This window comes from Scyliorhinus torazame, chromosome 2, assembly GCF_047496885.1.
Source record: "Scyliorhinus torazame isolate Kashiwa2021f chromosome 2, sScyTor2.1, whole genome shotgun sequence".
Classification (NCBI taxonomy): Eukaryota; Metazoa; Chordata; class Chondrichthyes; order Carcharhiniformes; family Scyliorhinidae; genus Scyliorhinus; species Scyliorhinus torazame.
Window position 1 is genome coordinate 376,044,786 of NC_092708.1, and position 12,685 is coordinate 376,057,470.

Sequence of the window (12,685 nt, forward strand, 5' to 3'; positions counted from 1 at the left end):
TGCACTGCCAGCGGAGGTGGTGGAATCAGAGTCATTAGTGACATTTAAGCGACTCTTAGACAGGCACATGGACGGCAGGAAATTGAAGGGGTGTAGGTTAGGTTGATCTTAGATTAGGATAAATGGTCGGCACAACATCGTGGGCTGAAGGGCCTATACTGTGCTGTACTGTTCTATGTTCACTCTGCTACCGTGCCGTAAACCTTGGAAATATCGCAAACCCTGGAAATAGTGAGGAATCCCTGAATCAGGTCCCAGCTGTCATTTTCACACCTCTCCAGAATCTCCCCAACTCCACGAAAACCTAGCCCATGTTGTAGTAAGTTTCTGTTTCCAACTTGCTTACTGTCACTGCTTTCAAGAGCAAGAAATAAGAATAGTTTGAATGGGTAATATCCAACAAATCTGTGATTCTATAGTTAATTCACTTCTGTGAGGCTTAATTATTCATACCAATTTTGTTTCCTTTTCGAAAATACTATATAGCTGTCAGCTGAGAACTTGAGAACATTATTCTGTAAGCACAGAAACCTTTGCATGTTCATCAATGCTGACTGAAATTCATAAACCTATTCAGTTCTATCATTATTACTGTTGAAGCTACAGGAAAATTTTAATTCCTGTCAATCTATACAATGTATGGACAAATGTTCTTCTTAGATCAAGGTTCTTAAAAAAAATAGATAAGTTAAAAGATCTCAGCCACTTCTGTTAATATCCTGTGATGTAGGTCACCAGGCCCTGGGGACTTGTCTGCCTCCAATCCCAATAGTTTGTTGAGTAGTGTTTCCCTATTGATGCTGATTTTTCTAAGTTCTACCCTTTCTATTATCTCTGAATGACCTGTTCCTATCGGGATGGTACCAGTATCCTCCACTGTGAAAATTGAGGCAAAATATTGATTTACCATCTCCGCCGTTTCTGTGTTCCCCACTATTAACTCTCCGGTTTCATTTTCCAAGGGACCAACATTCACTTTCGTGATTCTCTTCTTTTTTATGAACTTATAGAATCTTTTGCTATCCTTCTTGATATTTTGCACCAGCTTTCTTTCGTAATTTACCTTAGCTCTTTTTATTACTTTTTTATTAATCCTTTGTTTATGTTTGTAAGTTTCCCAGTCTACTAGCCTGCCACTGGCTTTTGCAACATGATATACCATAGTTTCTGACTTTTATTGTCGTTAACCTCCTTGCCTAGCTACGGATGTTTTTTTACTCCTCTTAACATCTTTCTTCCTCTCTGGAATATATTTTAGTTGTGAGGAATTGAGTGTCTCCTTAAACAACTGCCACTATTCATCAGCTGTCCTACCTTTTAGCCATCCTGCCCACTCTACTTGAGCCAAATCTGTCGTCATGCCTATGTAACCTTTGTGTAATTCTCGAAGGCTAGTGTTGGACTCCACTTCCTCGTCCCCAAATTGAATTAATCATACTATGGTCACTATTCCCTGGAGGATTCTTAACTATGAGGTCCTCAATTAATCCCTTATGATTATACAATACCAAATCCAGAGTAGCTTGCTCCCTGGTTGGTTCCACAATATATTATTCCAAGAAACAATCTCGAATAAATTCAATGAACTCTCCTTCGAAGCTACCCTTGCCAATTTGATTAATCCAGTCTGTGTACATATTAAAATCACCCATGTTAAGGGCTTCAATAGGTGGCAGTGCAGGAGGGTTGACCATGGACTTGCTGCCCAGAAAAAATCTGGCGGGGGTGGGGGGGGGGGGGGGGGGCGCAGGAAGACGGCGTGGTTTTGGTACACATGTGCTTCCCACCTCCAAGGTCGCCACCAGCAAGAACAGAAGATTCTGCTCTGTGTTTTACACATCACATATGAAAAGGGAAGGGGATATCGGATTGGCGTGCCCCTCCTCCACGCTCCCCGCCCCCCACCTGTGAAAACATGGCCCCTCTCACCCCCTGTTGAACTCCACAACTAAGGACACCAGCATTGCATCAGTGAACCTAGAAGTTCTCTCTCTGCGTTGTTTGCAACTTCAAACAGTTGCAGTACAGGCAACCAGCAGAAACTCCCTTTAATTCATTGTATTTTCACCTTAAGAAGGACAAATTTTATGAAAGAGCTGAAAGGTGGCCAGAACATATACTAACCTCGCACGCAGTTAGGCTTCCTGCTGCGCACATAACCAGCCAATAGCACTAGTTGTGCTCTGCTGTGCACTATAATTACATAAATGAGGAAGCAGCACAAAGTTTGTTTGTTGACTGTCTCAACGCAAGTGAGCAACGGATAACTAATGAATCACAATCGCTGCAGCGGAAAGTTGTTGCAGTTGAATCTTTAGCCCATAGAGTAAAGAAATGTTGTACTCAAAAGGTATTTTCAGAACAGGTAAATTTGAAATGGTGTAACCTTTTTTATTCATTCATCACTGGCAAGGCCAGCATTTGGTGCCCACCTTTAATTGCCATTGAAAAGTTGGTAATAGGATACCTTCTGGAACCACTGGTATCCTGTGGGCAACCTCTCTGTTACGGTTTGATAGAACTAGGTGTTTTGCTGGGTCTGTAGTCACATGTAGGCCAGCCTGGGTAAGGATGATAGATTTCCTTTGCTAAAGGTGCCATTGGCCTGACATGAATCCTATCACTGCCATTAGGCTGTCTGAGTAAATAAATAACTTCATTAAAAATTCATTCTGTCTTCATTTTTAGATATTGATGAATGTGAGATGATGAATGGAGTTTGTGGAACAGCACTCTGCGAAAACTTTGAAGGTTCCTTCTTCTGTGAGTGCATGGATGAAAATGAAGACTTTGATCCAGCAAGAGGCCAATGCCGTCCTCGTATAGCCATGGGTAAGTTCAAGTGAAATGTGCAGAAATAACAAGCCAGTTCAGTAGTTTACAGCTTAGGAAGCAGAAATCACATCATGGATTTTAAAACGCCTGTCTGGTACTTAATATTTCTAATGTACACTGTTCTACCTTTAGATGTACCTTTGCTACATTTATGCCGGTCCAGTAAAATTAATCTGAATATTAAATGTATAAGAAAATTTGTGCATTCGGGTAAAATCACCAAGCTCTTGCTACGAGTGAGGCTTGAAGGAATTGCAAATCAGAAAACAATGCTAGCGTTCCAAGGGATCTATACTGAGGCCTTAACTTTGTATTATATAAGCTGATAACTTGGGTGCAAGAATAGAACATTGTATACCTAGTTTAGAAGGTGACAAGTTTAGCAGATGCAAAGTTAAGAGGAACACGTTGTATTTACAGGAGCTGGAGGTGGCAGAAGGTCATAGACACATAGATTGACAGATGAATTTCAATGTAGAAATGTGAGGTGTTACAGACAGGAGAGGACTGCATTTATTTCCTCTTATCGCCTGTCCATAAGTAGAAGGTATTTTGAACTAGTTTTTAAAAGCGTAGACAATGCTTTCCTAAACCCTCGTTTTTTGTGATCCAATATCACTAATAATTCTCAGCAAGTTTTGAGTTAGGATTAACTCAGAAGGTTAGTTTATTTTACACATTGGGCAAGTGTCATTTGTGCCGGTTTTGCTGGGAGTCTCCCACCGGCTCCGTTGACGAGTTCCCCACCGCTATCTAAGTAACATATTTGAGCCCTGGGGAGCTTCTCCCCTTTCAAGCGCACACTCACAATTATTGTCATCACTGGGGAGCTGGACTCATTGGCTAGGCCGGCTTCTCCGCGATCAAGTCACCATTTTGAAAGGGTGCCCCAATCTCTAAGTGGGCTCGTGGGTCCCTCACACTCCCCCACCCATGGGTAATGTCACCTACCACACACATGGGCATTACCCACACCCCCCAAGTGATGACACCCCGCTATGGGGTAGCTGAGGGACTTGTTTTCAGGCCTTCCCATGTCCCTTTACGCCCTCTCCCCTTCCAGGAGCCACACCCTTCACCCCTTCAACATTCCAGAGACTGTTCATACCCGCCCTGCACCCCCCCCCCCACACCCTTCATACCCCCCACCACCACTCTCCTTCATGGGCATGGCTTCCCGGGCCCTAACCCTTGGCACCATGGCAGTGATCCTGCCAGCTTTGCAGTGCCACCTGGGCACCTTGACAGTGTCAGTCTGGCAATGCCAATATTCCAACCTGGCAGTACAAGGTGCCTGTGTTCATGGGGGAGACTAGAGGGCCACTCTGCTTGTCTCTGACCACCCAGCATCCTCCGTTGGTCCGGAAGACCCCCTGTGTGTCATTCCACGTTTGTGTGGACCAGAACGGAACGGCACTCAGCTGAGAACTCCTTGGGGAGGCCATTGGATGCCGGGAACCCGGTAGATCCTGGTGAGTATGCCTAAGTGGGTTTAAAACCAACTTAAGTGCGTGTGGCTTGGTCACGCCCATTGTAGGCGGGTTCCTGATCGCGACGCCTATCGAGATCTGGCTAGATCTCGTGAGGTGCACTGGCTGTCGGGAGGCCTGCGGGAGACCTCTCCCGACATCTACCAGCCACGCCACGCTCCCGTTTGGGCACCGTGCCCATTCAAAAACGGAGAGAAAAGTGTTTCCCGCTTTCTGCTCCGCACGTTCACACGCTAAAAAGGGGAGGGATAGAGGAAAGGAGTTTTGTAGTACAAAGATCACAGAAAACTAATATTAATTCACGTGAGTTCCAGAGTCCAAAGTCAGGATCCAGAGGGTGTTTCCTTTGTGGTGGCTTTCATTTCTGGCTTGGAAATCCTTGAAATGAATGCTGCTGCTGCTGCACGATCAGCTTTTCTGTCTTTAGGCCACTTGGCAGATCAGAAATGTAATATTAAATTGTGCAAAAGGCCAGAGGCTTGGGCATGTGACCTTCCTTCTCTACAATGACTTCTAAAGGGATGTTTATGCAGCATCTAGAATTGGCTTTAGTTTCAGGACTGATAATGCCTCAGTCGTTAGTTGCTGAAAGAAGTGCTGTAACAACCTCCACGAGACCCACAGGGACGAACTGATTGATCTCCCCGAGGGGCTAGTGGAATACGAGCTCCCCCGCTGATGTGCGGAGGCCCATCAACTGGGGCTCATAGAGTCACTCGGCCCGGATTCGGACCGGCATGATTGGTAGCCCCAGTTGGGACCTTGGTGCTGTGTGCCCCATTGCGGCCTTTTGGCTGAAAATAAATTGACATTTGGAGTTACCTTTTTGGGGTCTCCTGAGCTTTTATTGGTGCCAACTATTTTCAGGGTCTGGCGTTTGGGAAGCCATTGTCTCAGTAGAGCCACTTTCTTCTCCCATTAAGGTTACCTTATCAAATGCAAATGACATTCCGTACCTCCCTTTGAAATTGGTCTGAACAGTCCAATGATGTGAGCCTGTTAGTAGCTCGCTGGGCATAATGAGGGTGACATTCCAGAAATTTAGAAAATAATTATGTCGTCCTTGAAACTCCTGGAGAAGCCACCCAGACAGAGGGTCCAAGATCAGGTGATTTTGTTTGGGAAAAAAAAAAGTTCAAAAAATATATATAAATAAGGACAGCGTTTTAGAATATTTTGTGCTGGATTTCTTTCCGTGTCAATCATGCAACCATACAAAATAGGAGCAGAAGGTTGATTGGTCCTTTGAGCCTGCTCTGCCAGTCAATATGATCATGGCTGCTCCGTTTGTGTTTCGAATTCCATATTTCCATCTACCCTGACAATCTTTGATTCTCTTGCCTTAAAAATGACAATGAGGCAGAGTTCCAAGGTCTCCCAACCCTCCGAGAAATACAGTGTGATCAAACTAAATGTGAACTATGTCCCATAGCGAGCGCATTTAGCCGCATGTTTCCCAGCGCTCGCAGCGCCAAGAAACACAACGCCATCTAGCCTGACTCCGGTTAGATACGGGGCCTCAGTGGAGAACATACGGCCGAGGTCGCACTTAGTTCCTGCACTGAGGAGCCCCACTCGACAAAACTCGGACCCCCCAAAGCCAAACGAATCTCACCTGTAGAGTATTCCATTACACTCCTGACTTGTCCCACCAGATCCACCATCTGCAGGCCATTCATAGCTTTAGTGGTCTGTGATTGACAGCTCGTAAAAGTCATCTGCAGCTTTGACCCATTCATATGTCTTCCCACTTCATTGGCCGAAGTGGTGAAACGCCAATGTTTGTAAACATTAACCACATCAGAGATGTAAGTGCACTAAGTGTATTCCAATCAATCAAGCGTCTGATTTCACTGTACTTATCTCACTGCCCCTGCCAGACAGGGGTCCCTTTCTGAGGGCTGGGGGGTGTCTGTGGAGGGGTTCCTATTACGGGGATCCCTTCGGAGGTTCTCTTATTACAGGTGTCCCTATGGGGGGTGCCCTTATACTGGGGTCCCTGTGGGGGTCCCCCATTACCGAGGTCCCTATGGGGGATCTCCCTGTTACAAGAGTCCTTGTGGGAAGTCCCCCTACTACAGGGGTTCTTTGGGGGGGCCCCTATTACAGGGGTCCCTGTGGGGCGGTCCCCCTGTTACAGGGGGCCCTGTGGAGGGTCCCCCTATTACAGGGGTGCCTGTGGGGGTGTCCCCCTTTTCAGGGGTCCTTGTGGGGGTGTCCCCCTATTATAGAGGTCCCTGTGGGGATGTCCCCCTATTATAGGGTCCCTGTGGAGGGTCCCCCGAATATAGGGGTCCCCATGGGGGATCCTCCTATTACGGGGTCCCGGAGAGGGGCGGGGTGGGTCATCCCCGTACTTGGGGGTGAGGAGAGCACCCAGGCATTCCAGATTTGGGCTGTCTGCCATGTTAGGGGGGTCTTGGCCGATTTGTGGTGCAGGCCGATTTTTGGTGGGGTGGTTGGGCCGATTTGTGGTATGAGGGGGTGGAGATTGAGGCTGCTGTGAAGGAGGGGTGGGGGGGTGCAGGTGCCGGCCGTTGGATAGAGGCCCAATAGTGGGATTCCCTGGGAATCCCTCGGATTCCACGCCATGGATAACTGGGTTCAGCTCGAACGGGAGAACATATAGCGGACGTCTCCGCGGGCGGGATCCTCTGGTCCACCAGGAACGCACCCACACCCACAATGGAAACCCCATTGGGCGGCTGTGGGAACGGAGAATCCTGCTGCGAGTGGGGGCGCGCCGTGCTGGAAAACGTGTTTGGCGGACCGGAGAATCCCGCCTATTGTCTCCCAAATGGAAAATCCACCCCTTAGTCACTTTTCTGAACCCTGGGGAATTTCTCACCGGGCTAGCTCACACTTAGAATTATGTTCATCACTGGGGAGCTATACTCTCTGACCACCTAGGTGTTTGCATTCTGTGCAGGGTGGCACACTGCCACTCCAAGCGGCCCTGTTGACTCTGCCAGCTGACAGGGGTACTACCAGGCTGGCAGTGCCAAGGTGCCAGACTGGCATCTTTTCCGTGCCAGGGATCGGTTGCTGGGGGGATGCCCTGCGCATGTGAAGTGGTGTCCCCATGGACTCCCTTACAGGGGTGTTCGGGGGTCAAGTCGTGAGGGGGGCGGTGCGAGGGATCAGGATGCCATTTAAAAATGGCGCCCTGATCACCTCCTGTACTGAGAGGTTCCGGTGAGCAGAGATCCTCAGTCAGGAAACGGGACTAAGTGCAGCTTCAGCAGAGCATTTCCTGCTGCGGCCCCGAATTTAAATGGAGTCCCGATTGATGGCACAGTGCTTCTCGGCGCTGTGAGCACCAGGAAACACCCAGCTAAACGTTCTAGTCACGGGACTCCAATTTAGTTAGATCGCACCCATAGAATACTGGGCAGACCGGACCCTCAGAGATCGGGCCACCAGTTTGAAAGGGTGCCCTGATCTCGAAGTGAGCTTGAAGGTCCACCACACCACCACCCCCACCAATCCCCCACGAGCAACAACCCCCACCCCCATGAGAGGACACCCTGCTGAAGGCCCCCTTTTCAGGCATTTCCATGCCCCCTTTTGGGGACCCCCCGTTCAGGACCCCACCATTCACACTCCAACCTTTCAAAGGCCCTTTCATATCTGCCCTTGACCACCCCCCCACCCTACATACCGCCCCTCATTCCTCCTTGCATGAGCATGGCCCCCCCTTAGGCCCTGACCCTTGGCAGTGCCACCCTGACACCGGATACCCTGGCAGTGTTTCTGCATGCCTGTTAGTGCCACCCAGGTACCTTAGCAGAGCCAGAGTGGAAATGGCAAGATGCCAGCCTTGATGTTGGGGCAGCACTGTAGCACAGTCGTTAGCACAGTTGCTTCACAGCTCCAGGATCCCAGGCTCAATTCCCAGCTTGGGTCACTGTCTGTGCGGAGTCTGCACATTCTCCCCGTGTCTGCGTGGGTTTCCTCCGGGTGCTCCGGTTTCCTCCACTGTCCAAAGATGTGCAGATTAGGTGGATTGGCCATGCTAAATTGCCCTTAGTGTCCAAAAAGGTTGGGTGGCGTTACTGAGTTACGGGGATAATGTGGAGGTGTGGGCTTGGGTAGGGTGCTCTTTCCAAGGGCCGGTGCAGACTCGATGGGCCGAATGGCCTCCTTCTGCACTGTAAATTCTTTGTTTCTATGTGCATCCTGGGGACATAACTAGATGCTGCGGGAGAGTAAGGAATGGTAAGCACGGGAGGGGGGAAGAGGGGAAGCGGGAGCAGTAGGTGGTGAATGAGGGGGGGTGAGTGCGTAGAGGGTAGAGTTCTTAGCCTGTGATCGAAGGTGGCTACTCATCACCTCGGCTCCCCACAGAAACCCTTCCACCAGGTTCACGTTTTTAATAAGGAGCCGGCATGAGCATTTGCTGGGTAGACCGCGGAATCACGGGAGGCCGGCAGAAATGGGGTGGCTCCTGTTAATTGTATGGAGATAGGGCTTAGGTGCTGATATTTGCCTTCTTGTCACGCTACAGCGGGATGCCGATGTCGCCTACGGGACTGGGCTAGTTCCATCACAAACTCGGCGCAGTTCTCATTTTTTTTAACCAATTTTGACACCGAAATCAGGAAATGCGATTGGACGAAGAAAAGCTTCCGACGGCAAAATCGCAGCTGACGCCAAATCGCAATTCTCCGTCACCTCGAAAACGGCATCAATGCGTTTCATTCCGCACAGAGAGTTTGCTAATGTTTGCATATCATTAGCAGCCCCCCTCCCCCTCCCCCCACCAAGCCGGCACCCACCGGCAGCCCACCCAGGGCAACAGTAGCCCCTGGTGAGGGCAGTCAACGGTACCCCTGGCATCCTGGAAGGCCACCATGGTGCCAGCCATCGACGGTGCCAGGGGTGAGGGGATGTGGGGGGAATTCCGCATTGCTAACCAGGGCCACCGTGTAGCCCGGTTGGGCACGGGGGCATGCACCATGCTCACATGTCGACCTTTCACCCCTGGCAGACAATAGATATTGGAATTCACCAGCAATTGTGGCCTTCCTGCTGGTTGCCGCAGCCTTGAAAATGCCCTGCGGCTGTACGAGCGGGAGCTCCTCGAGGAGGAGGAGGAATCCGAGTGGGGATCTGTCCGAGATCTCACAGACCTCGATGCACAGGTACATCCACGCCGTCATGGAGGCCCTATATGCCCAGGCTGATCAATGCACCTACTTCGATGTGGACCGAGCCACATACTTTTGCAGAATTTCTTTTATAAATGCATTTTATTACAAACATGTATCAAAACAGGTTACAACACATAAACACCCCGGGAAACATACTTCCTAGCAAGCAACTATACAGTCTGTACAAATTTTCCCCTTTTTCACCCGCCACCCCCCCCCCCCAACCCTGCGATTAAACAGCTCGTCAAACACGGTCACAAACATCCCCCACCTTTTCTCAAAGCCCTCTGCAGCGCCCCTTAACTCATATTTTATTTTCTCCAGCCACAGAAAGTCGTACAGGTCACCCAACCAAGCTGCTACCCCTGGTGGCGATGCCGACCACCACTCCAGTAAAAACCGCCGCCGTGCAATCAGAGAGGCGAAGGCCGCAACGTCGACCTTCCTCCTCCATGAGCTCCGGCTTCTCTGAGAGCCCAAATATCGCCAGCAAAGGGTCTGGGTCCACCTCCTCCTCCACTATCCTGGCTAAAACTGCGAACACTCCCGTCCTGAATCGTCACAATTTTTCGCAATCCCAAAACATGTGCACGTGATTCGCTGGCCCCCGCCCACACCTCTCACACTCATCTGCCACCCCCTGGAAGAACCCACTCATTCTCGCCCGAGTCATATGCACCCTATGCACCACCTTAAACTGTATCAGGCTCATCCTTGCACAGGAGGAGGTCCCGTTTACCTTATGCAGTGCCTCACTCCATACTCCCCAATTGATCTCCCCTCCCAACTCCCCTTCCCATTTCTCCTTGATCTTCACCAGCTGCTCACCTCCCTACCACCCCCCCCCCCCCCCCCCCCCCCCAGCCACTTGTATATATCCCCAATTCTTCCCTCCTCTTCCACGGAAGCAGGAGTCGCTCCAGGAGGGTGTATCCCGGAAACCTAGGGAACCCCCTCCAGACCTTCGTGCAAAGTCCCTAACCTGCAGATACCTGAACTCTCTCTTGCTCGGCAGCTCTATCCTCTCCCTTAGCTCCTCCAAACTGGCGACCCCTTCCTCCAAATGCAGATATCTTACCTTAACCAGCCCCACTTCCCTCCACTATCCATACACTATCCATCCCCCCTGGTTCAAACTCATGATTCTCGCACAGCGGCGTTAACACCGACATCCCTTCCACCCTAAAATGCCTCCTCAACTGATTCCAAATCTTCACCATGGACTGCACTACCGGGCTCCCTGAATAGCCATTGGCAACATTGCCGTCACCATAGCCCTCAAACCAGATCCACTTTTGCAGAATTTATGATTAAGTATATAAAAGTTTGTAAACTATTTTCTTGCGAAGAGCAATTCTGCCCTCTGCTGTCTTGTTGAGGTATTGTTTAATAGGTACATAATCAACTGTAAGGAAAACAAACTAACCCCTGCAAACAAAAACATTTGCACAAACTCAAACGGTGTCATGGCTGCAAAATCTCACAAAACTTGTAAAAGAAAAGTCTCGCCGGTGAAATCTTTTTCCATTCTCCCCACCCCTGTCGGTGATGTAACGAGTTTCCCAGCCAGGAAGGTTGGGAATGTCATTTCAGTAAATAATAAGGGGCTGGATTCTCTGCCGCCTGTAGCGGAGTTCCCGGCGTGTTGGAGAATCCAGTGTCTGCCAAAAAACAGGAAAGATCCGTTTCCGATGCTCCGGTCCACTGCTGGTGGCGGCATCGAGGTTCGCTCGCCGCGCCGGTGGGAGGATGCAAATGGGTCAAATTGACCCAGTTGTATCCTATTAACGGGCTGGGCACCGAATTCTCCAAGCCTGTGTGAATTCCTCGTCCTCTGGGCCGGGATTCACATTGGCGAGAATTGGTGCAGGTATTTCTAAATATGGCCCTGGCACAGTGGACCTCGCGGTGGGCCAAGGGGGTAACATTTTTATGAAGGTGTGCCCAAAACCTATTGGAGGGCCCCCTTCCCCTGCCCCCTCCCTACAATGCAAATCCTGCCATCCCACTCCCACCAGACCCCCCTACCGGCACCCTCCCACCAGAGACCCCACATAGCCCTCCCCCTATTACAGAGACCCCCACCTGAAACCCCCCCATTACAAAGACACGCACAGGGACCGCCCATTACAGAAACCCCCCAACAGAAACTCCCCAATTACAGAGAACCCGCCTGGAAGTCCCCCGTAAGAGAGACCCCTGCCTGGAATCCCTGGAAGTTAGAGAGCAGCCTGGACAGAGACCGTGAAAAAAGATCACTGCTTTAAAAATCGCCTGTGCAATACACCTGTTGGCTCACGTGGAGAAAGCAGCACCTGTAAACCCCTAGAAAGGAAAAATCACATTAGCTGGGTTCAAACCCCCTCAGATTTTTGGTTTGCAAGACTTTTATTCGCATAAATGTGAAATTAATTTACTATGCTGTGATTGACAGCTTGCAGACTCACAGCTGTCTGGATTGTCTCATCTCATTTCCCTTCATGCTTGAGTGGATTTCAAGTAGCCTGCTGTGATATTAACTGCAATATTTATAAACATCTAGCTATGAATGACAGCACTTGGACTACATCAAAGGTAGTTAAATGCTTTCTTTAGAGAAAAAGAGGAAGTGAGAGAACTTGTATGAAAGTGCACATCAGAGCAGATTGAGTCATTCAAAAAGAAAATATAGAGAATCCAAAGCCAACATGTTCCCATGGAGGTAATGGGTGGAACCAAAAAGTCCGAAGAACCCTGGATGTCAAGGGAAATACAGAATTGGATAAGGCAAAAAAGGGAGGCCTATTGCAGATACATGGCCCTGAAAACAGTGGATGCCCTAGAGAAGTATAGAAAGTGCAGGGGGGACTCAAAAAATAAATTAGGGGAGCGAAGCAGAGCATGAAAAAACACTGGGGCAAAATAAAGGAAAATCCCAAGGTGTTTTACAAGTATATTAAGGGCAAGAGGATAACCAGGGAAAGAGTAGGCCCATTTGGGATCAAAGTGGCAACCTGTGTGTGGAACCAAAAGATGTAGGTGATGTATTCAATATTTTGCATTGTGTTCACTATGAAGAAGGACAATATAGGTTTGGAATGGATGGAGGAAGACTGTACTATAATTGAACTGATTAGCATTCTGAGGGAGGAGGTGTTGGGGATCCTATCAGGCTTAAAAGTGGATAAATCCCCAGGTCCAGGTAAGGTGTATCCTAGGCTGCTGTCC

General features: G+C 49.3%; 1 protein-coding gene across 1 annotated transcript in view; it reads left to right on the plus strand.

Moving 5' to 3' along the window:
- LOC140404691 (latent-transforming growth factor beta-binding protein 2-like) overlaps positions 1-12,685 on the plus strand; it is a 685,726-nt gene that overhangs the window by 603,665 nt on the left and 69,376 nt on the right. Inside the window, exon 28 of the mRNA XM_072493356.1 lies at positions 2,689-2,832. Coding sequence (XP_072349457.1) covers positions 2,689-2,832 — 144 coding nt within the window. The remainder of the gene's footprint in view (positions 1-2,688; positions 2,833-12,685) is intronic.